Here is a 24,665-nt window from a genome sequence, read left to right as displayed (position 1 = left end):
GATCTCTGCAGGAGGATAAAGGTAGTGTTTTGCCTGATTGAGGAGCTTCAGTCTCCTCGACGTTCATCTCTAAACCCACCTTATGGGCGCGTCTGCAGCAGAGTCTTGTACGCCTGCGCGCGCGCGCTCACGCTCCCTCTCTTTCTCACACACACACACACACACACACACACATACACTCGCGTACGCACACACGCGCACACGCAGAAGGTATGAGGTAATTGTTTGGTCACGTGACTCCTGCAGTAGCTGTCAAAAGTGATACAGCAGCGCATCCCTGACCAGCCCACCCGCTTCCAGCTGATTGGACTGCCGTCAAGGTGTTAGGGATCATCTGCAAATTCCACAAAACGTGAAATGCAGGTATATCCCCTCTGTCATCTAAGCAAGAGGTACTTCAAATCTAAATTCCATATTTTATTCTTCATGTTTTAATGACTTTAGTGTGAATATATTTTTTCAGTTTTTTTAAATAAATAATTGGCAGTTCCTGTATACATTTTTAATGTAAGTGTAGTTGAATACATACAATACATATATATACACATACCATATTGTTGAATCAGTTTTGAATCAGTGTAAAATCAATGTGCATTAGAGATGGAAAAACGATGTTGAGTCAATGTTCTTTTGCTATCTGGGGAGCATATAAACCATCAAACTTATATGAAAACATACCCTGCCATGCTGGTCATAACCTAAGCTTAGTAGGATAGTAGTAATACTACTACTAATAAGAATTATACTAACATTATGTCTAATATATCTATATCTACATCTATTCTTTGACATATACCATCATAACATCATCAGGCAATCAATTATTATTTGATTTATGTTTTCACATTACCAGTTACTTACTTACTTTGTTTTTAATGTTATGGCTGTGATCAGTGTCCACACATACTAGTGCATCTCAAACAAATAGAGAAACATTGAAAAGTTACTTTTCAATTGAAAATGTTCCGTTGAAAATGTGAAACTCATATATTAAATAGATGTATTACACACAGAGTGATCTATTTTAATCGTTTATTTCTTTTATTGTTCATGATTATGGTTTTCAGCCAATGAAAACCCAAAAATAAGTGTCTCCGAAAAAATGAATATTACATAAGGCCAATTGGTACTTTTGGCAGCGTGGGCAGTGTGCCAAATCCTGCTGGAAAATGAAATTCACACCTCCATAAAAGTTGTCAGTAGCAGAGGGAAGCATGAAGTGCTGTAAGATTTTGTAGGAAAACACCAACACTGCACTGACTTTGGACTTGATAATAAAACACAGTGGATCAACACCAGCAGATGACATGACTCTCCATTAAACCATCACTGATCATCAGTAAATTTTACATTTTATTTGTAAATCAAGGGATCAGAGTCTGGGGGAAGAGTGGAGAGACACACAGTCCAAACTGCTTGAGGTCTAGTGTGAAGTTTCTACAATCAGTGATGGTTTGACTGTTATGGAGATGCTGATTTCATTGTCCAGCAGGAATTGGCACACAGCCCACAGACCAATTGGTCTTTATGTAATATTCTAATTTTGTGAGACACTGATTTTTGGGTTTTCATTAGATGTAAGCTATAACCATCAACAATAAAATAAATAAACGCATCTATATAATATATAAGTTTCGCATTTTGAACTCAATTACTGAAATAAAGTAATTTTCCAATGATATTCTAATTTTTTGAGATGCACTATTAGCTATGTTCTCACACTTTATCCTCGGTCCCTTGCTCCGGAGCTGTGACCCCGCCCCTGTCGGGAGTCCTGAGCTCGTGCAGGCTAGAGAGAGTCAAAGGAGGTGAGGCGCGCGGAGAAAGTAGGGGAAAGTGGGGCAGTGGAGAGGGGGGCTTCAGGGACCCCCGCGCGGCAGATTTGGGGAGCTGGGAGGAGAGATGGTGGTCCAGCCTTCACTTTTCTCTCTCTGCCAGTAGCAGCAGACGGAGCGGGGCGCTGGTGACGCCTGGAGAAAGAAGCTGAGGCAGTGGAGGAGGAGGATGAAGAGGAGGATGATGATGATGATGATGCTGATGGTGAGGATGAAGATGATGATGAAGATGATGATGATTTCTCGTGTGTCATGGCAAACGGGACCGGCACGATCATGTTGAAGTGCGTGGTGGTCGGCGACGGCGCCGTGGGGAAAACTTGCCTGTTGATGAGCTATGCCAACGACGCCTTCCCTGAGGAGTACGTGCCCACGGTCTTCGACCATTACGCAGGTAAATAAACACACTTATACACCGGCTCTGGTGGGTCAGGGGTTGAGGACCCTGCTGAGACAATGGGCATGGCTTGGTCAAGGTGGCTGGTTTACAAGCTTAGATTTGGATCAGCATTGGGTGTGTTTAGGTCTTCAAGCCAGTATGACCAATCTTGACCATGCTGGTTGAGACAACATGACCAATAGGACCAAACAGGTTCAGCCAACATGTTGAGCCAGCTAGTTTATCAGTGTAAAGTATGTTTTTGCCTGGATGACCAGCTCTTAAGTAGCCAAGACTAAGATCAGAGATTGGGTTTGTTTTTTTGTTTGGGTTTTGATGGTTTAGCTAGTCTTCAAGCCAGTATGACCAAGGTGATCAATACGACCAAGTTGGTTTATTCAAGCAGCATTACCAAAACCAAATTAAATATATACTATACTGGTCAAGAGCTGATTAACCAGCTACTTTAGGGTGTTTTTGTTTGAGTTTGATTGGTTACCTGGTCTTTAAGCCAGTATGACCAATCTTCACCATGCCGGTTGACCCAACATGAACAAGACCAAGCTATTCAACCAGCCATACCAAAACCAAATGAAACATAAAATATGCTGGCCAAGAGCTGATTAACCAGCTACTTTAGAGTGTTTTTGTTTGAGTTTTATGGGTTAACTGGTCTTCAAGCCAAGCTGGTTGAACAGCTAGTTATAAAGTATAAATTTTTTGCCTGGATGTCCAGCTTTTCAGTAACCTAGACCGAGATCAAAGATTGGGTCTGTTTTTGTTTGAGTTTGATGGTTAAGCTGGTCTTCCACCCAGTATGGCCAAGTCTTACCAAGCCTCACCAAGCTGGTTGACCCAATATGAACAAGACCAAGCTATTCAACAAGTATTAGCAAAACCAAATAAAATATATACTATGCTTGCCAGTAACTTAGTTTGATGGGTTAACTGGTCTTCAAACCAGAATGACCAAGTATGACCAAGCTGGTTAAACAGCTAGTTATAAAGTATGTTTTTGCCTGGATGACCAGCTCTTCAGTAGCCTAGACCAGGATTCGAAATTGGGTCGGTTTTTGTTTGAGTTTGATTGTTTAGCTGGTCTTCAAGACAGTATGACCAAGCCAAGTCTTACCAAGCCTCACCAGACTGGGTGACCCAACTTTAACAAGACCAAGCTATTCAAGCAGCATTACCAAAACCAAATGAAACATAAGATATGTTGGTCAAGAGCTGATTAACCAGCTAATTTAGCATGTTTTTGGTTTGTGTTTCATGGGTTAACTGGTCATCAAGCCAGTATGTCCAAGTATGACCAAGCTGGTTGAACAGCTAGTTATAAAGTATGTTTTTTGCCTGGATGAACAGCTTTTCAGTAACCTAGACCAAGCATGACCAATAAGACCAAACTAGTTGACCCAACATGAACAAGCTGGTCATAAGTTGTTTGAACAGCTAGTTTATCAGTATAAAGTATGTTTTTGTTCACGTTTCGTAGTTTAACTGGTCTTCAAGTCAGTATGGCCAACTGTGTACCATGCTGGTTGACCAACAATACATGAAACAGTGTTTTAATCTCCTTTTTCTGTTGGTATTTAAGCCACTATGACCAAGGTTGACCATGCTAGTTGACCCATCATCAACAATATGACCAAGCTGGCTGAGTAGCAAGACCAAGCTGGTTAACCAGCATGACCGAAACCCCCACATTAAACAAACCATATGCTTGTGAACTGGTTAACCAGCTAGCTTTACAATATAAAATATGTTTTTTTTCCTGGGTGACCACCTAGACAAAGATCAAGGACTATTTTGAGGTGTTTTTGTTTGAGTTGATGGTTTAGCTGGTCCTCAATCAAGTATGACCAAGAATGACCAAGTATGACCAAGCTTGACATTGTCTTATCAGTATAAAGTATGGTTTTGCCTGGATTACCAGCTTCTTAACCACCTAGACCTCCAGAACCATCTACCAGCAAAAGTAGGTCTTCAGTTGGGTTTGTAAAGCAGAGAACTGATCTTTTGTCATGTATATGGTTAAAAATGCTTAAGAAACTGGTCTGAAGTGGCACTCAGGCTTTGTCTGCTGTTGCCCCTGTGATCAAAACCACCTGTTGGCTTCATGGAAGGAAGGAAGGAAGGAAGGCAGTTGGTGTGTGTTACCATCTTCCACCACCAACACCCCTCCCCCCACACACTTTTTTAGTGCAGAAACCACACACACAACAGTGCCAGCTTGCCGTTATTTCGTCTTCCCTGATAGCAACATTAATGTGGCTTGTTATTGGGTCACATCTGGAAATTTAACATTGGCTCACACACTGCTTGTAATAATGGCCAGAGGTGGCCAGATGTGGTTGCTGTAAAGGTTACTGTGGTAGTAGTTGAGTTGTAGTTGTTGAAGTGGTTGAATTTTGGGACAGATTTGAGTTTTTTTAAGGTGTGTGCAATGCTGCCGTTTTAGATCTGTAACAGACAGCTACAGCATTAAATACTGCTGTAAATACTTACCATATATAATGTAATATATTATAATAAAATTCTACCTCAGAACAAAAAAGTATATAATATTTAGTGCATGAATATAAACTGCAAAGATAGACAGTCATTTAAAAAAATAGTTTTAAATATTTAAAACTGCATACCAGTAGTATCATGATATGGATTTTGTGTACTTTAAGATATTGCAAAAATCTAAAATATTTACAAAATATTTCTCAATTTCAGTTGATACGATATGAACAGTATTAAAGCCACCACAAATAGAGCTGGGTGACATGGTACAAATATTATATCACAATATTTAAAGACATTTTCACAACACAAAGTATTTATCATATATATTTGCTGCACATGATTCAATAAAAACATGATTTTTAGGATTTGGGTCAGAGTTCTTTAAGTATTAATGATATCCATAAATATCTTCTCGTTGATAACAACGTTTATCACATTACAGTGAAATATTGATATGTTGTCCTTCTCTGTATATATACAGCTCTGGAAAAATTAAGAAAACACTTCAGTTTCTGAATCAGTTTCTCTGATTTTGCTATTTATAGGTATATGTTTGAGTAAAATGAACATTTTTGTTTTATTCTTTAAACTACAGACAACATTTCTCCCAAATTTCAAAGAAAAATATTACAATTTAAAGCATTTATTTGTAGAAAACTTGCAAAAAAAGATGCAAAGCTTTCAGCCATCAAATAATGCAAAAACAAAACAAGTATAAGTTCAGTTTTCATGCATCTTGGCTTCATGTTCTCCTCCACCAGTCTTACACACTGCTTTTGGATAACTTTTTGTCACTCCTAGTGCAAAAATTCAAGCAGTTCAGCTTGGTTTAATGGCTTGTGATCATCCATCTTCCTCTTTATTTTATTCTAGAGGTTTTTAATTTGGAAACTCATCATTTTAAGTATTAAGTCTTAGTTTTTTCTAGAGCTGTATATATGTATGGTATCCACATCTGATTCACCTCTGGCCATCATTCCAAGTATTTTTTGGTCCATCTTCTGTCCATATTATTTATGCTATTAAGGTTCTAATGTAATGTATTAGTGTAGCTATTAGATTGTGTTGTAAAGTAACCTTCTGTAATGTGTTTTAACAGTGAGCGTGACGGTGGGAGGAAAGCAGTATCTCCTTGGGCTGTACGACACTGCAGGTCAGGTAGGGACTGAATCCTGCTGCCTCTCTCTCTCCCTTTCTCTCTCTCTCTCTCTCTCTCGCTGCCTGATGTCCCTGTGTTTTATTGGAAGTGACAACAGCTCTATCCCTGACAACAGAGCAGGCTGACCTATGTGCCTAAATTCATCAGCGGAGGGAAGTGTCAGCTTCTGCCTCTGCAGTACGGCTCAGTCTCTGAGTCACTCAACAGGTGATTAGTGTAAACAGTGGGGCTGTGCAGTATAACGCTTGTTAATCATTATTGCAGTACCGATGCAGAGGGCTGCCGTATGCAAATGAGACCCTCAGTCATCAGATTTTCACTTTACTGTGAACTGTGAGCATCCTGACCAACCTGAGCTGCTTTAAATGAGTGTTAATGCAGTCATATTATTCAACAAACATAAATCATTTTGTTCTAAAATAAAGAAGAAATTGTTGTTTAGCCTGGTCATACAGGATTCAAGAATTTAAGGAGATTTTATTGTCATTTTACATCATGTTTGATACATAAGGTGAAACAAAATCATATTCATATTCACGGTTATAAATAAAAAATAAAATAGAGTAAAAATACAATAATGAAATACGATATGTAGTATTGTAATAATATAGTATATACTACTATAATACTAGTGTATAACAGTGCATTTGCAATATGTTGTTTGGTCTATAATTAAAATGTATTATAACTAAGAATGTTCTTAAATAGCAAATTATATTGCCAAAAGTATTTGCTCGTCTAAATCTAAATCCATCCAGTTTAATATGATATCTGTTCACCTTTACCTTCAGCTTCAACAAATGTGTGAAAGCTTTCCACAAGGTTTAGGAGTGTGTTTCTGGGAATTATTGACTCCTGATTCTTTCAGAAGAACATTTGAGAGGTCAGAGTCTAATGTTTGAAGAAAAGGCCTGGCTCTCATAGAGCTTTTCCACCAAAAGAACTCTGGTTCTTGAACCAGTTTCGTTCTGGCTTATAAGAACCGTGCGGCTTTTAAGTGCATCAGCCCACGTTTCCACCAGTTTTAGTGGAACTGTCAAAACCTCCTGTACAAGCAGATGTCATCACGGTTCGCGCTGAAGAAGGCAGTATTGTTGGGTTCCCATCGCAAAAGAACGTTCTTGGTTCCGGAACCAACTTTTGTTGGTGGAAACGCAGCGGTTGGTTTGGTGGGTTAATTTGTTTCAAAATTAGTTTTGCGAACCAGAGTGGTGCCGGTTCCATGGTGGTGAAGAAGCGCCATCAGCCTCCACTTTGATTCATCCCAAAGTTGTTCTATTGGGTTTAGGTCAGGACTCTGTAGGCGCTTTTCCAAGAGCATGGTGCTGGTGCCAGGTTTCCAAATGGTTCTTTGCGTTTCCACCGCAAAATCACAGGTTCTCGGCCAGAAAAGCTGGTTCTGTTCTGGCCCCACAATCTAGCTGGTTTGGAACCAGCGAACTTGTGACGCAAGCGGCCAAAGTGCGGGGCGTTGTAGCGTCTCTGGGGCAAAGTTGTTTACAAACCTCACCTCCATTCACAGCTAAGAGCAGCAGAAGCAGCTAAATGAATAAAAATGAATCAACAGTGGTCCACGATAGCAACACAAGTTCTCAAGCTCGGGTTCCGCTAAATTGTTTTCAAATCGTCCCCTGACTTCTGTTGATGCCCACATTTACATACGTAGTGAGTGACTCCTTGAAGCAGTGGAAACACGGGCCGGTTCTTAAAAGGTTCGCAGGAACTGGCTCCAGCTCCGGCACCAGCAATTTTGGTGGAAAAGAGGTATGTGTAGGCCAGTCAGGTTCTTCCAAACCAAACTTGCTTATCCATGTCTTTATGGAGCTTCTGCACTGCTGTCTAATCTTATTGGAAACGGAAAGGAATGTCCCCAAACTTTTCCCTCAATGTACACAGCATGAAAATGTCACATGTGGCCAGGGAAGTAACTGAAACACCCGAAACATCTAAATGTAACGATTTGGATGGGTGAGTGAATAATATAGCGCAACATAGTGAGCAATAGTGTAACATGAAAGGCCTATACCCAGCACAAGAGTTCTTCCCATTCCTCATTAGTGCATCAGACCTATACAGAATCATTTCTCAGAAGCAGACCACCTTCCAAGAATGGGAAAAAAGAAAGAAGAAAAAATGACTTCCTCTCAAACCCAGCGCTCAGACACAGCGTATACTGCTGATTAATGCACAGAGCGCCTGAGCTCCTTCAGATCCTCATTCTGGATCATCTGGTTGCACTTTTGCTGTTAACTCAGTACCAGAGGGAAGCATTGTGGCCACTTCCCTGATTTACACACTGTGACCACACTCTCTTTAATGTGTCCAATAGATTTGTTTAGGCTTCCAAGCTCGGATTATAACTGTGGGCCCAGGAGTGAATGAAATTGGGACAAATTGAAAATACTAATATTCTATGTAATCTGAGCAGAAATGTTAGGACATGTTACTCAATTTGATACAAATCACTCAGTTATACCCTAGGCTTGTAGTAAAGGCAATGCTTGCTTATTACGGTTACTGTCAGAACAAAGTCTTTTATCTCTGTATTTGACAGTTTTATTATATATATATATATTGTTGTTGTCAGAGTTTAGCTGATGTGGAAGATTGCTATTTTCATGGTTTGGAAAAACAAATTATTAGCAAAAGCAAGAATTATTATAAGTCTGAGTTGCATCAGTTCTGGTTTAAATAAATAAGCTCAATTCTGATACAAATGCTCAGCTCGAATCTGGGCCAAACGTTGAATGTGCCTGGTTGCCATATATAATACAGTAATTGACCTACGCCACTTGTGCCAAAACCCAAGTTGTTGCAGCCAACGGCCCTTTTGCCAAATATAATAAGCACCTTGGTTGCCAAGTACAATATAGGAATCGACCCACTCAACTTGTGCAAACACCCCGGTTGCTGAGTATAGTATAGGAATTAGCTTGCACTGCTTGTGCCAAAATCCCATTTGTTGAGTATGATAGAAGAATCGGCCCACGTAACATGCACCAAGACCCCAGTTGCTGAGTATAATATAGGAATTGGCCAAAGCAAAATACACCAACACCTCCATTGCTGAGTATAATATAGGAATCGGCTTGAGCTGCTTGTGCCAACACCCCGTTTGCTGAGTATAATAGCAGAATTAGATTGTGTTGCATGCACCAACACCCCGGTTTCTGAGTATATTATAGGAATCGGCTTGGGCTGGTTGTGCCAACACCCCATTTGCTGAGTATAATAAGAAAATCAGACCATGTTGCATGCACCAATACCCCGGTTGCTGAGTATAATATAGGAATCAGCACAAGGTGAATACGCCAACACCCTGTTTGTTGAGAGTAGTATGGGAATCGTCCCGAGCTGCTTGTGCCAGCACTGTTTGCAGAGTATAATACAGTAATTGGCTCACACCTCTATTGCCAACACCCCAGTTGCTGAGTATAATGTAGGAATTGGCCAAAGCAAAATAAACCAACACCCCATTTGTTGTGGATGATATAGGAATTGGCTTAAACTGCTTGTGCCAACACCCCATTTGCTGAGTATAATAGGAGAATCTGACCATGTTGCATGCACCCATACCCCGTGTGCTGAGTATAATATATTAATCGGCACAAGCTGAATACACCAGCACCCTGTTTACCGAGTATTATATGGGAATCGGCTCAAGCTGCTTGTACCAACATCCCATTTGCTGAGTAACATAGGAGAAATAGGGCCGTGACGGATGCACCAACACCCCAGTTGCTCATTATAATAGAAGAATCAGACCGTGTCACATGCACCAACATCCCAGTTGCTTAGTATAATATAGGAATCGCCTCGCTTATCGTGTGCCAACACCCTGGTTGCTAAGTAAGATATAGAAATAGACTCGAGCTGCTTGTGCCAACACCCTATTTGCTAAAAAATATAGGAGAACCGGACCTTGTTGAAGGCACCAGCACCCCAGTTGCTCAGTATAGTAGGAGTATAATTATAGATTATAGATTACTGAGTACAATATAGGAATCAGCTCGAGCTGCTTGAGTCAACACCCCATTTGCTGAGTATAACTGGAGAACTGGACTGTGTTGCATGCACCAATACCCTGGTTGCAGAGTATAATATAAGAATATTTGCAGAGTATATATATATATGCTAGAGCAAATACACCACCACCCTGTTAGCTGAGTTAAATATAGGAATCAGCACAAGGTGAATACGCCAACACCCTATTTGCTGAGTATAGTATGGGAATTGGCTCAAGCTGATTGTGCCAACACTACGTTTGCAGAGTATAATACAGCAATTTTCCCATACCGCTTGTGCCAACACCCTGGTTGCATAGGATTCTACCTGAGGTGCATTTGCCAACACCTTGGTTGCTGAGTATAAAGTAAACCACATTTGGCCTAAATCTGTATGGCCAATTTTGATTCTCTGCCATTTTGATGCTGTCATACATCAGTCCAAATGAAAATGAAAAATACAGAGGTTAGGAAAAATGCTTATTTCAAAATTTGGTACAGTATTGTCAGAATGATTGTAACGGGCCTAGTTGTGTATAAGAGGAGCTCGGAGACTGAACCTTCTCTCCTGGGTGAAGCAGAGCGGGGCCGGATCTGACATGGCTGCTGTTTTTCATTCAGAACGCTCTTTAAAGAGGCCTGGAGATGAAGGGATGAAAATGTGGGGAGTGAGCCAGATGTGGAGAGGGGTCAGGGAGGGCCAAATGCTGGGATTTAGTTTCAAAGCAGTTTGAAACCCAAAAGCTGTTCGGCGCTCTGGTTCCCCGCACACAGCTGGGTTCTATTTAAAACTGTAGAGCGACTGTGATTGATCAAATGATCAGAGGACTCATTTAGATTGGGAGTAAGAGGGTGGGTCCACGGACCCCAGTACAGCTAAAGCTGATGACTGTAGAGAACAAAGGCAAGATTTCCATGTGTGTTGTTCACTACTCTGATAATTACTGTTGGTCTCTTTCCTGCAGTATGGCTAGACGATATGACAAAACAAAACAGTAACACTTAAAAGGTAACCCACAGATCCCACAGTTCTGATTGCAATAAACTTGCAAAAAAGGTTTCTTTTATTCAGATTTTAAAAAATATCGTATAGTATGTGTTTTATACTACACTGCCTAGCCAAAAGGCACACACTCTAATATTTGGTTGGACCACCTTTTTGATTGCAGCATGCATTCACTGTGGCATTGTTTCGATAATAATTTTACACAAAGATCTTGCAGCAGCATTGATGATGGTAGAGTCTGACCACTGCACAAAGCAGCTCTTCTCCATCCAGCACATCCCAAAGATTCTCAATGAGGTTAAGATCTGGACTCTGTGGTGAACTCTCTCAATCCATGTGTGAAAATGATGATCTCATGCTCCCTGAACCCTGAACTCTTTCACAATTCCAGCCCCATGAATCCTGATATTGTTCATTTTGGAATATGGCCGTGCCATCAGGGAAGAATTGCAAAATCCATTGATGGTATCACCTGGCCTATATTCAGTATATTCAGGTAGTCAGCTGACCTCATTCTTTCAGCACATACTGTTGCTGAACCCAGACCTGCAGACCAACTGCAGCATCAACCAACCCCACATCATTTACTTACTTAAATCCAGGTGGAGACTTTTTTTTGGCCAGGCAGTGTATTATGGTGCAATATCACAATAAATAGCAATATAAATTGATATATCGTAATATATATTACACAACCTTAATAAAACAATTTTTTACTTGAAAATAGTCATTAAAATTCAATATTGTGTTTTGGAAAATCGGTACAGTAAAAAAAAGACATTACTGAGATGTAGGGTGAGTGTATAGTGAAGGAATCTGATATACAGCCCCACACACACACATACACACACACACACACACACACTACATGAGGAGAGATCAAAGCAGCTGCAGCATTTGTATTTGGGAGTGTAAGGTGTGCTATCAGCTCAGTGAGTCCTCACCCACACATCAACTCCCTGCCGGCCCACTTTGAACTGCTCCTCAAACTGCATCACACACACACACACACACACCAGGGCACTGGACAAATATCTCACACAATGCCGCTCCGACTTGTTTATCCCACAGTGGCCAAGTTTATGTTTTGGTTGCCAAATGATTTGTGTAGCTTTGAACATGAAAAGCAGCATGGAGAGAAGGCATGGTGTCCAGAGCTTTGTTTGAAACGATGCTGGATTTGGTATCTTCTATTTAAGCACAGCAAGTCACAAAACAGAGCAAGCTGTTTATTATTGTAATGGTTCGGTTCTTTAATTTAAGCTTTTGATCATTATCTGGATTAAAGCTCGACTCAGGCGAGCCAAAATAGCACCAGAGTGTTGTTTGAAAGTCTGTGTTGTGGAATCAAACAGCAACTTTACAGTATTGTGAGTGTAGACGACCAATTCATACAGGGAATGTGAAGTGTAGTACACAGCAGTACTGGTAAGAGTGTAATTAAACAATTAGCTTAGAATTCACTTTGATCCTGTTTACACCTGGTCACTTCATAGGAGTGTTTTCTGGACTATATCCCGAAAAGATTTTAGCTTAATGCATTTACACTAACAGAATGTATCTCTATTCAGTCAGACTGACATCCAATTGCTGGGAGGGTCAAAATTTGTGAATTTGCTTGCTAACTAGGGGCGTCACAGTTCCTTAAATCCTCGATTCGATCTTATTTCCGATTTTAGGGTCACGATTTGATTCGATTCTCGATTTTCTTTTTTCTTTTTTTTTTTACATCAGAGAGGCCTATGCCAGTTTTAGATTAGTCTATGGTCAGTTATTGGTTTGATTCATCAAATTTACAATATCTTCTTTCAAAAGGTGGGCTTGATATAAGTGATGCAAAGTGATACAAGTGATCTGTAATACACCACATTAGGCACTAATGGTCAAATTTAAATTATTTAATTAAGATATATATGTAATGCAATCTAGTGGCTTTTTTGGTAGCAGCAATGTGCAACATAACAAAATAAATAATAAAAGAAATACAGGAACAGTCATGTAAAAAATAATAGAACAATTAGAGGCTTAACAAACTGAACTCTATCCTACTATAACAGTTAAACATGAAAAATAAGACTAAGACTTTTTCGGTCCCTGAGAATGACAAGTTTTTTTCTTTGATAAAGATATATTATTAACTTTATCTGAGAGAAAGATGCTCCTTAAGGTACCAAAACTATTAGCATATTTGAGGCTAGACAAAACAAATGTCCACATTCTCTGTAGAAAGGGCTGCTCTTTGAGCTACAGTGCGCTGCGCCATTTGCATAGCATGCTGCGCCATTTGCGGGAGGGATCGCCGATCCTATTTTTTACTTCAATGCTCGAGACCATGACATAATTTCTAACATTTATCACGCATGTCACGATTTTTTGGTGGACGATAAATCATCCCAGAAATTATTGCGATAAACGATATTATTGTCATTTTAAAACCATTTAAATTCCAATGACAAAATGATAATAGTACAGCATAACAAAGCGAATTTGCAAAGCAACATTTTAAATAATCATAGTTTGGAAAATACTAGGGGTGTGACGAGATCTCACGAGATTAAAACGTGACGATATTTCTCGTCAATCTTAAACCTGTCTCGCAGGAAAAAAACAGTTTAGCGTGGACTTTTTAAGAGGGATCTGGCAACAAAGTAGCGATCGCAGTGAGTGTGGTGGCTGAGCAGTGAGAGCAGCTCTCAGCAGAAGAGGAAAATTCAGGTATTTGTATAGAAGATGCTTCTGCTACTTTTAAGTTGTATGTCTGGCTGCATTTTGGCTCCAGTGGAAACAATAAACGGTAACAGAGTGACCAACAAGACACAAACCATATATAAATACTGTAAGTAAATCCTACACGTTACTGTTTCATAGACAGCTGTACTAATCCCTTAGCTCTGTACTGTATTTAAAAACATGTTCTGTCTCTGTTTGCACTTCAAGCTTAGTCTTAATATGACTGGTTATGGTTTGGACTTATTGTTTGCACTATATAAGACCTAGATAAGTTTTATTTTTATTTTTTATTCTTATTTCTATTTCTTATAGAATCAATGTGTGAGAGAAACCAGTCTGTTAAAGTCTGCGTTATATGATTTTGTCAAATAAAACTCTAGTTTTCAAGCAATTTTTCATTTTTGACGTTTTCTTTAAAATTTTAATTTTAAATCTCATCTCGTCTCGTGAACCCAATATCGTGTCTCGTCTCGTCTCGTGATATTAGTGTCTCGTTACACCCCTAGAAAATACATATTCTTTCCTTCACCTACTGCAGTCCACACATGACTGACTAAAATACTGTTTACTGTTATATATGTGAACAAACATTTAAATGAACACAATAGATGATATCACGATTATCAAATATTATTGAGGTCATGTCCATTTATTGTACAATAATGTAATTATTGTAATAGGCCTATTCAGATATAATCGTGATATAATCCTCAGGACACATGAAGTGATTGGGTCAAAAATTGGGTCATGTGATTTTTACACTCAAAACTAGGGATGCACCGATGTGGGGATTCTGGGCTGATTTTTTATTTAATATAACACATGTATATATCCACCAATGCTGATACCAATATACACATTTAGAACCTACAGAGAGACTAGACACCCTGGTGCATCTTTGGAAACAAATGTACCATTTATTTTCCTTACATTTAAAATTTCAACCAACTGCATAGAAACAATAAAATGAAAGGTTTCTTCCGGAGAAATTCCTTTCACATTTGTCATAACGCAGGCCTTTTCCAGCATACTATAAATACGTCAGGAAATATTGATATTGGCCAAATACTCCAATATAGCAATATATAGTGGCAAAAAAAACTATTTGCCCCATTACAGATTTCTTCTGTTTTTACATTTTTGTCATACTTACGCTTTTCAGATTATCAAAGAAACTATATTATTAGACCAATATAACCTGAATACATATACAAAGCACTTTTTAAATGATGGCAATCACTTAAATAGTGATGAAGCAGATAAAAAAATCTCAAAAAGCAGCACATTACACACTGATCTACAGAAATGTAAAAACAGATGAGAAAACATCTGGAAAAAAGTCTGGAAAGTCATTTCTTAAACTTTGGAACTCCAGAGAACCACAGTAAGAGCTATTATTCACTAATGGAGAAAACATGGAACAGTGGTGAACCTTCCCAGGAGTGGCCGGCCAACGGTAATTATTCCAAAAGGGCATGAACAACTTAGACTGAGTCTGCTGGCCCAGTGTTCGACATCACTTATAACACCAAGATAACACCTCACAACTTGTACAGGTGTGGATATTCCCAAGCGGATATGTTATCGCACCTTTTTGAACGTGTTTATCATGAAAACTTGGTCTGTAATGGTCAGTTTTTTTGTGGATGATATATCGTCCCAGAAATCATTGCGATAAACGATATTATTGTCATTTTAAGACTGTTAAATGCCACTGACATAATGATAATTGAACAGCATAACAAAGTAATTGTAGCCTTTTAAATACAACTAATTTTAAAATAAATCATAGTTTGGAAAAAAAAAAATCTTTATCTACTGCAAACTGTGCACACTGTGTGTATAAAGTCACAGGTATTGAAGCATTGGTCTGGTTTCGCATGACTGGTAAAAATACTGTTCACTATTATATATGTGAACAGAAAAAATAACCATACAAATAAACACAATAATATTTTTGAGGTCATGTCCATTTACTGTATGATAATGTAATTATCGTGACAGGCCTACAGTTTCTCCTACATCCCTAATGATTACTGTTTATACAACAGTTAGTTCCGACCTCACAATCTGATTGGTTAAGAAGTGTTCTAGCCGTGATGATATTCGTGATAACATCACGGCCTTCTCACACTAAACTTGTATCACTCCGCCGACGCGTTGCCGAGTAATGGCGCATACACACAGGACACAGGCTAGGCTAAGCTAAGTTAATGCTGAGCTAAAGCAAGCTACGCTAACCTAACCACAGTCCAGCCGACTAGCTAAAACCAACACCACCCAGCAAAAAAAGCAGAAATGCTCAAAAAATGCGCAGTGTTCACCTGAAGACGACTCCACAGAGCAGGAGAGGAGAGTATTAGCGTTATTTCATGGTCCTAACGTTACCATCTTCGCTTATTCACAATTTTGCTTACAAGCTAACTTTGGTGGTGTTAGTCTGTATAAACCATGCACCGTTTTGTAGTTAAGTTTCAGTTCTGTTACAGTTGTGGTGGAACTACTTTTTGGCGGAAGGCACAGTCCATATTAAAGCATATTCAAACTGAATTTCTTAAAGTTCCCTGATTTATTTTCTTTATTCATTTTGTAAAAATAAACTGTTGTATAAAAGCAATAGAACACTCGAGGTTGTGTGCTATCACAAAAAACATCACGGCTGTGATCCGGTCGCAGCCGATCATCACAGCCGTGATGTTATTCGTGATAACACACTCCCTCTCGTGTTCTATTGTTTAAACATACTGCTATCCCATGACATTTGACATTGCCAGTGTAATTTTGTTGGCACTTTAATAATGATAATATAACATTACTATCAACATCACCGCCTACAAACACAGAACTCAAGACCAGTTCCTTAAATATATCTGGAATGTATGAAATGGAATCGTGATATTAAACGTCCTCCTCCAGCGCACTATTTTTGCACATGCCTGCGTGTCGCTGGCTCTGGTTTTCTGTAGGCACGTCTGTGTGTCTGGCAGCTCCTGGACATGGTGTCTGGGTTTAGGTGGTGATAGATGGACTGCGCTGTCCCCTACTCTCCATATTCCCCACAGCCCTCCACACATCACACACCTCTGACTTCATCTGACAGAAGACCGCAGGGCAGCATGGGACACTACGCTGGACAGGGCTATGAATACAGTGACAGTGAGGGTGGGAGATATTTATTTATTAATACTATATATACAGCTCTGGAAAAAAATAAGAGACCACTTAAAAAACGATGAGTTTCTTTGATTTTACCAAATTGAAATCCTCTGAAATATAATCAAGAGGAAGATGGATGATCACAAGCCATCAAACCAAACTGAACTGCTTAAATTTTTGCACCGGGAGTGTAAAGAATAAAGTTGTAAAAAGTAAAAATAAAACTATTGTCATTTAGAGCATTTATTTGCAGAAAATGAGAAATGGCTGAAATAACAAAAAAGATGCAGAACTTTCAGAACTTAAATAATGCAAATAAAATAAGTTAATATTCCTAAAGTTTTCTTTTATAAAGAGTTCAGAAATCAATATTTGGTGGAATAACCCTGTTTTTTAATCACAGTTTTCATCATGCATCTTGGCATCATGTTCTCCTCCACCAGTCTTACACACTGCTTTTGGATAACTTTATGCCTGAACTCCTGGTGCAAAAGTTCAAACAGTTCAGTTTGGTTTGATGGCTTGATCATCCATCTTCCTCTTGATTATATTCCAGAGGTTTTTTCCAGAGCTATATATATATATATATATATATATATATACATATATATATATATATATATATATATATATATATATATATATATGTAAACATCTGTCATTTTAGTGTGGGAGGTTTCATGGCTAAATTGGAGCAGCCTGGTGTTCAATCTTCATTAATTGCACATTATTGCACCAGTAAGAGCAGAGAGTGAAGGTTCAATTAGCAGGGTAAGAGCACAGTTTTGCTCAAAATATTGCAATGAACACAACATTATGGGTGACATACCAGAGTTCAAAAGAGGACAAATTGTTGGTGCACATCTTGCTGGCGCATCTGTGACCAAGACAGCAAGTCTTTGTGATGTATCAAGAGCCATGGTATCCAGGGTAATGTCAGCATACCACCAAGAAGGACCAACCACATCCAACAGGATTAACTGTGGACGCTGTAAGAGGAAGCTGTTCGGGTGCTAACCCGGATTGTATCCAAAAAACATAAAACCACGGCTGATCAAATCACGGTAGAATGTTCAATGTGCACGTCAACTCTCCTGTTTCCACCAGAACTGTCCGTTGATACAATAAATGATTGTGGTCTAAAACCAGGTGTTTTAGTTTCATTGTCCAACCCCTGTAGATATAAACAAGCTGATTGTTATCCAAGGTAGCCACAGGCAGGTAGCAGCAGTGTTATTGCAGCTGGCTGAGATATCTTGTTATAAATGTCATCTCTCGTCTGTAGTTTCCTCTCAGCGGCTCGGAGCGCAGCGTCTCTCAGCTCATTGGCAGATGTGCGTCAGTTGAATGACTTCATGCACTCTGTCTGATTGGTTCTGACATGTGGAGTGCTCTAGCGGCAATCTGGGAGAGAGCTGAGAATACAGCGAGAGAGGGGAGTTTTCCCTTTTCCTTCGGGCTCTCTCTCTCTCTCACTCTTCCCTTTTGTTTCACCCCACCTCGCCCCTTTTTCAGAGACACAGTGGGAGGGTGAGCTGTTCAGAATCTTCACTGAGGCTCATCCTGTTCTGATTCCCAATTCTGCTTTATAATTGTCCCTTTTCTCACTCTTTCCTTGTCATTCTGTGCCTCTGCATTAATGGTGCAGGCTAGTTTTGAGCAAATTTAGGGTTTTTCACACCTGAAAATCTGGGCCATTGTCCAATCCAGGGTTCATGCTTTTGTTAGACTGTGAACATCATCTATGTAAGCTGCATCTACCTGTACTTAACATTGATTGGATTGTAGAAGGGCATGTGCTTAAAGTGCACCTGTTGTTAGGCCTGTCACAAATAAATATACAGTCATATGAAAAAGTTTGGGCACCCTTATTAATCTTAATCATTTTTAGTTCTAAATATTTGAGTGTTTGCAACAGCCATTTCAGTTTGATATATCTAATAACTGATGGACACAGTAATATTTCAGGATTTAAATGAGGTTTATTGTATTAACTAAATGTGCAATATGCATTAAACCCAAATTTGACCGGTGCAAAAATATGGGCACCCTTATCATTTTATTGATTTGAATACTCCTAACTACTTTTTACTGACTTACTGAAGCACAAAATTGGTTTGGTAACCTCATTGAGCTTTGAACTTCATAGTCAGGTGTATCCAATCATGAGAAAAGGTATTTAAGGTGGCCAACTGCAAGTTGTTCTCCTATTTGAATCTCCTCTGAAGAGTGGCATCATAGGCTCATCAAAACAACTCTCAAATGATCTAAAAACAAAGATTGTTCAACATAGTTGTTCAGGGGAAGGATAGAAAAAGTTGTCTCAGAGATTGAACCTGTCAGTTTCCACTGTGAGGAATATAGTAAGGAAATGGAAGAGCACAGGGACAGTTCTTGTTAAGCCCAGAAGTGGCAGGCCAAGAAAAATATCAGAAAGGCAGAGAAGAAGAATGGTGAGAACAGTCAAGGACAATCCACAGACCACCTCCAAAGAGCTGCAGCATCATCTTGCTGCAGATGGTGTCACTGTGCATCGGTCAGCAACTGGTAGCCAATGGAGCTCAATGAGCAGTGGGGTGACGTGCCCCTTTTGACTGGTTGAAGACCAGACGTGCTGCTGCATTCGGCACATTAACAGAACGAGTCCCACGGGTGAAGCGAAGCTTCCAATAAAGTGAGATTTATTTTGGCAAAACTGTTATGTTGAGACAGTAACTTAAAAGTAACCTAGTTACTTTTAAAATCAAGAAATCTATAAACTAAATAAGTTACTTTTTAAATGGGTAATCAGTAATCAAATTACTTTTTCAAAGTAACTATACCATTCATGGTTGCAGCTCTACAATTAGGTACAACAGACTGTTGTGAAACAAGTAACGACAGCCTCAACTAATTAAGCGAATCTTGAAAAACGTAGCAGTGTTTGACACCTGTAGCAGTATGTGGGATAGATGATATATGGCCCATTACACCGTGTTCTGAGTAAGCCTGCTGTGGTGCTGTCTCAGCTCCAGATGTCAAGAACAGCTGTGTTGATTGCAGACTGCTTTCACTGCATGAGAACTCCCACCCTGAGCCAAGCCACCGCTGGTGCAGTGACTTCTTCCTGAGATAGCAGGGCAGACTCAAAGTCAAGCCTTTAGACTTTTAAACAGCCTGAATCCAGCAGCTTCAGGACTCCTTATCTCTTTTTTTGCCGTAAGGTTTCATCCTCCTAGTCCTGTTCATCCTGCATGACCTTCTGAGTTGATGGCATAAAAATGCAGCCATGTGATATAGATGCCTCAGTTTTGTAATGTTGGATTCGATTCTAATCCATTACATTTAGTATTTTGATATTTAGTTAAACCCAGGTCAGTGTTGGGTTTCACACATTCAAACAAAACTAAATAGCTTTGTTTAGATAAAAGGCTATAGGGACCACAGAACAATAATATTTGCGGCATTCACATCTACAATTTTGGCCAATTTCTGTCACAAGCTCACAATGAATGGAACAGAAATTCACTACTGTACTTAAGTACCAAAATGCTGTATCTGTATCTACTGGAGTATTATTGATTTTACTTCACTACTGTACTTAAGTACTAAAATGCTGTATCTGTATCTACTCAAGTATATTTTTTCTTTTTTTTTCTTTGTAAAAACTACATAACACAGTACTGTACTTTTAGTTTCAGTACTTCAGAACTACATTTTACAATAAACCTTTTTCAATACTTAAGTACAAAAAATCTTGAATAATTTAGTACTTAAAGAGCTTAAAGAAAACTTCAACTGGGTTTTGGTCTCTAGTACTTTATACATGTCTGAAATGGACCAAAAGAACAGCTCTTATAGGTTAAAAATACGTTTTTTTTTTCATATCGCCAAGAATATCATTATTGCAAAAAATATGCTGAGATATTATGATGTTATATTAGGGCCATATCGCCCAGCCCTTGCCTTAAGTCCAAAATTCCTTCACGGATGGCATGCCAGCCTGAGTTTCTGGAAGGAAGAACGATTATTGATTTTGATCACAAGTAGACCACATGCACTCATCATCCTAACATAGCACACACACACACACACACACACATAGTTTTCATGTCATAAAGCATCAATCAGTGAAGACAGCAAAAATGGAGCAAGCTAATCTAAGCTGATCATTTCCCCTCGGGGGGCGTGTCTGTGTGTGTGTGTGTATGTGTGTGTGTGTGTGTGTGTGTGTAGCATGGATAAGGTTTAAGCAGTGTGTGGAGATGTTGGCACATGCAGGGTGTGTGTAATCCCAGGTGCAGGAGGCCGAGAGCATCATACCGAGACAGCAAATAAAAAAGACATAAGGAGATAGAGCTTTCAGCTGTGTGTGTGTGCATGTGTGTGTGTGTGTGTGTGTCTGGGTGTGTGCTGATGTGCACAGCAAGCTTCAATTAATCTGCATCGGATGAGTAAATACAGGCATGAATTATTCTCTTTGGATAACAGCACTGAACCAACCCCACACAAACACACACACACATACACGCTTACACACACTCCATCAGCCCCAGCACCACCTTTCTCCACTGCTAACTCTCTCCATATCTCTTCATCTCCTGCCGCCGTCACTGTTCTGTGTGCTGTAGCTCTGTGAATTAGCAGGGATGTAAATATAGCTGCCTTATATTCTCTCTCTGTGCTGAACTGATTTATATAAGGAAGCGGTGCAGTCTGTAATAAAACACATTCAGCCACAGATTGACTCATTTAATGCTAAACAGCAAGCTGCAAATCTACAGGTGTGCAGACACACACACTGACAGACAGATAAGTAGATAGACAAATTAACAATTTATTCAAGACAAGAAACACACCAGAAATATAATGTAGAATTAATTGTCATAAAAAAAACGGACAGATTTTACAGCACCTCATGCTTCGCTCTACTTACAACTTTTATGGAGATGCGGATTTCATTTTCCAGCAGGATTTGGCACACTGCCTACACTGCCAAAAGTAACAATTGGTCTTATATAATATTCTAATTTTCTGAGACACTGACTTCAGATTTTATTGGCTGTAAGCCATAATCAACAATCAACAATAAAAGACATAAATGCTTAAAATAGATCACTCCGTGTGTAACATATCTCTATAATATATGTGTTTCACATTTTGAACTGAATTACTGAAATTTGAAAGGAAATTTTCAAGGTAGAGCTGGGCGATATGGCCCAAAAAAAGATTTTTTTCCCTACTAAAATCTCCTAAAAGTCGCTAAATGGCGTAATCGCCTAATTTGCATAATACATGTTTTTGAAGCTGTAAAGGATTAACTTAAAACACTCTAAATATGTTAGAAATGATACAAATATACTCCAACAAATGAACAACTTCTGTTGGTTTTAAATAGGCAGTCACGTCTCAAAATAGCTTTATTTTTACGGAAATTACATAAATCAGTTTTTTGCCGTGATGTTAAATTTTATTATTAGAGCAGTTTTTGATTTTATAATTTTTTTATTTTGCTTTCTTTAGTTTTCTTTATTTTCAAACCTATTATAGACAAATTGTAGAATAGCTTTTTACAAAGTGGGAGACACTGTGGACGAGGTGAGGGAGAGAGGGGCGGGGCTAAGCTCAGGGGAGCGTCGGTGGTGAAAATTATAACTCAGAGAAAATCGATTTTCATAAAAACACATCTTCCTTAACTATAAATTCAAATTCTTCGATAAAATCGATTAATTGCCCAGCTCTATTTCAATGATATTCTATTTTTTTGAGATTTACTACATAGACAGACAGACAGACAGACAGACAGACAGACAGACAGACAGATAGATAGATAGATAGGTAGATAGATATAATGGAAATACATTGAGCTTTGGAAATAGATTTAAAAAAGGTCAATTTCCACTAGCTTTGTCTGTAGTAAAGCAGTGCTGGAACAGATGGCGTTACTGAACCACTTACACACAGCACATTCACACTTTCACCATAATAACTAGAAAAATCTAGATAAAAACAGATAACTCTTATTAACCATTAAAAATAGAAGTTCTTTTCTTTAGAGAAATTACAGAAGAAGCCAGAGAGCGGTGAGTACTGTTTCCTATAAATTTAAAAGACTCCTGGAAACTGGAGAAAACTGCTACAGGAAGACGTCTGGCTGACCTACATGGCAACAGCTTTAGCCTTTAGCTCAGATTAACATTGGAGTAGGGGTGTGCCATATCGTATCGTACGCGATAAAATCGCCAACATTTTTGAATATCGCGAACGATATTATACCCTGAAATATGGTGCCATATCACCCACCCCTAATGATCACATCAGGGTACTACTTTTTTGCTGTTTTTAGCAAGAGAAAAATTCACATCTTTCTAATTTCTGTACAATATGATTAATTTTACTTTAATCCTGGATATATATGGAGATTTTTGGGGTATATTATTAGAATCATGGCATTCTGGATTATTTACTTCTGTTACAAATCTGATTTTGTATTTTTTTATATCTTAGTTAGATGTATGCCATATCATATTGTATGCAATAATAAAATAAAATGTAAATTTTGTTGGAGTAGTGTATTCTAAAATATTTTTTTAATTCAGTTTTTTGTCATATCGTCAAGAGTATCGCTATCGCGAAAATACCACAAAATACCGTGATATTATTTTAGGGCCATATCGCCCACCCCTACATTGGAGTAAGTCTCAGTTTCAAGTCTTCACCCAATTAAAAAATAGGGCTGTTCTAAAACTTTTGATCGATAGTGGACATACATAAAGGAGCACGGAGTTCCTTTAAATATAAATGTTTCATAGGACCAGCAGTTTGAGACACATTTTGCCGCCTCTTTTCTCTTTTGTTCTAGTCTGTTTCAGTAGGAATCAGACAGAAGAACTGCACAAGCATTGCAGATGGCAATCTTGATCTAAAAGACAAGGATAGAGGTAGGAGAGGACGGGAGTGGCTGCTGTGTGTGTGTGTTTAGTGTGTGTGTGTGTGTGTGTGTGTGTGTGTGGAAACAGAAGCAGTTCTCCGAAGAGCAGTAAAGCATCTCCACTACAGATAACACACTCCTAATCCCAAACACACACTACATACCCAGCACATATCAGCCCATATCTCTGTGGGCACCACTGGTAAACTCAAGGTAAGAGGGGCGGTAAGGATGGTGAGGTCTGTTTGTGCACCTGCAATTGTGAAAAGTTCTGTGGCTGTTCAGGTGCAGTTTAACCTGATTTATTACCCAGTAATTATTACAGCTGTTATTTAAAGCCATTTCTGCCACTTCTACAACCTATTTTGTGCTGAAATATGTGATAGTCCAGAGCACAGGACCTTCTTTCTGTATTTACTTTCTTGCTCTGCCCCAGACAGATCTGACCAATCAGTGTAGAGAACAAAATTCTGGCAGTATTTTATATTGTCAACAACTGAAAGACAATTCAAATTACATTAATTAATTAGACACAACAGATTCTTTAAATAAATGTTTTTTGTTTTTTTTTTAACTTCCAGTAGCCTAAAAACAAGAGACACATACTACATTTTCGGACTATAAGTCCCACTTAAAATTCTTTAATTGTACCAAAAATTAACAGTGCACCATATATGCAAATGTGACCAGTCAGGTATTAAGGTAAAGCCACTCTGCTAAAGTACAGCATTATAAGGGTTTATGATATTTTTCAGTCAAGTTTATCCAGCACTAAGGCTGGGTGCAGTATTAGCATTAGCATTAGCCGCCAATTGCAGCGCTAGCTCTTTCACCATTCAAAGTCTATCAGACTGTAGTCTGCGTGTTAACCGTGTTAAAACAAGCTACGTGTGATGAACCGCTAGCTGATAGCGCCCTGGGTTACAGGAACACTCATGGTTCCTCAGCCTACAGCCCACTTAGACAAAATAT

General features: G+C 38.9%; 1 protein-coding gene across 1 annotated transcript in view; it reads left to right on the top strand.

The window, feature by feature from the left end:
• The first annotated feature begins 1,783 nt into the window (after positions 1 to 1,783).
• Positions 1,784 to 24,665, top strand: part of rhoq (ras homolog family member Q) — a 51,316-nt gene continuing 28,434 nt past the window's right edge. The window contains exons 1-2 of the mRNA XM_022670342.2: positions 1,784 to 2,229; positions 5,828 to 5,886. Of these exons, the coding sequence (XP_022526063.2) occupies positions 2,088 to 2,229; positions 5,828 to 5,886 (201 nt within the window). The 5' untranslated portion in view covers positions 1,784 to 2,087. The remainder of the gene's footprint in view (positions 2,230 to 5,827; positions 5,887 to 24,665) is intronic.

Source organism: Astyanax mexicanus, chromosome 15 (assembly GCF_023375975.1).
Source record: "Astyanax mexicanus isolate ESR-SI-001 chromosome 15, AstMex3_surface, whole genome shotgun sequence".
Classification (NCBI taxonomy): domain Eukaryota; kingdom Metazoa; phylum Chordata; class Actinopteri; order Characiformes; family Acestrorhamphidae; genus Astyanax; species Astyanax mexicanus.
Note: the sequence above shows the minus strand (reverse complement) of the source record. Positions and strands in the feature narration are given on the sequence as shown.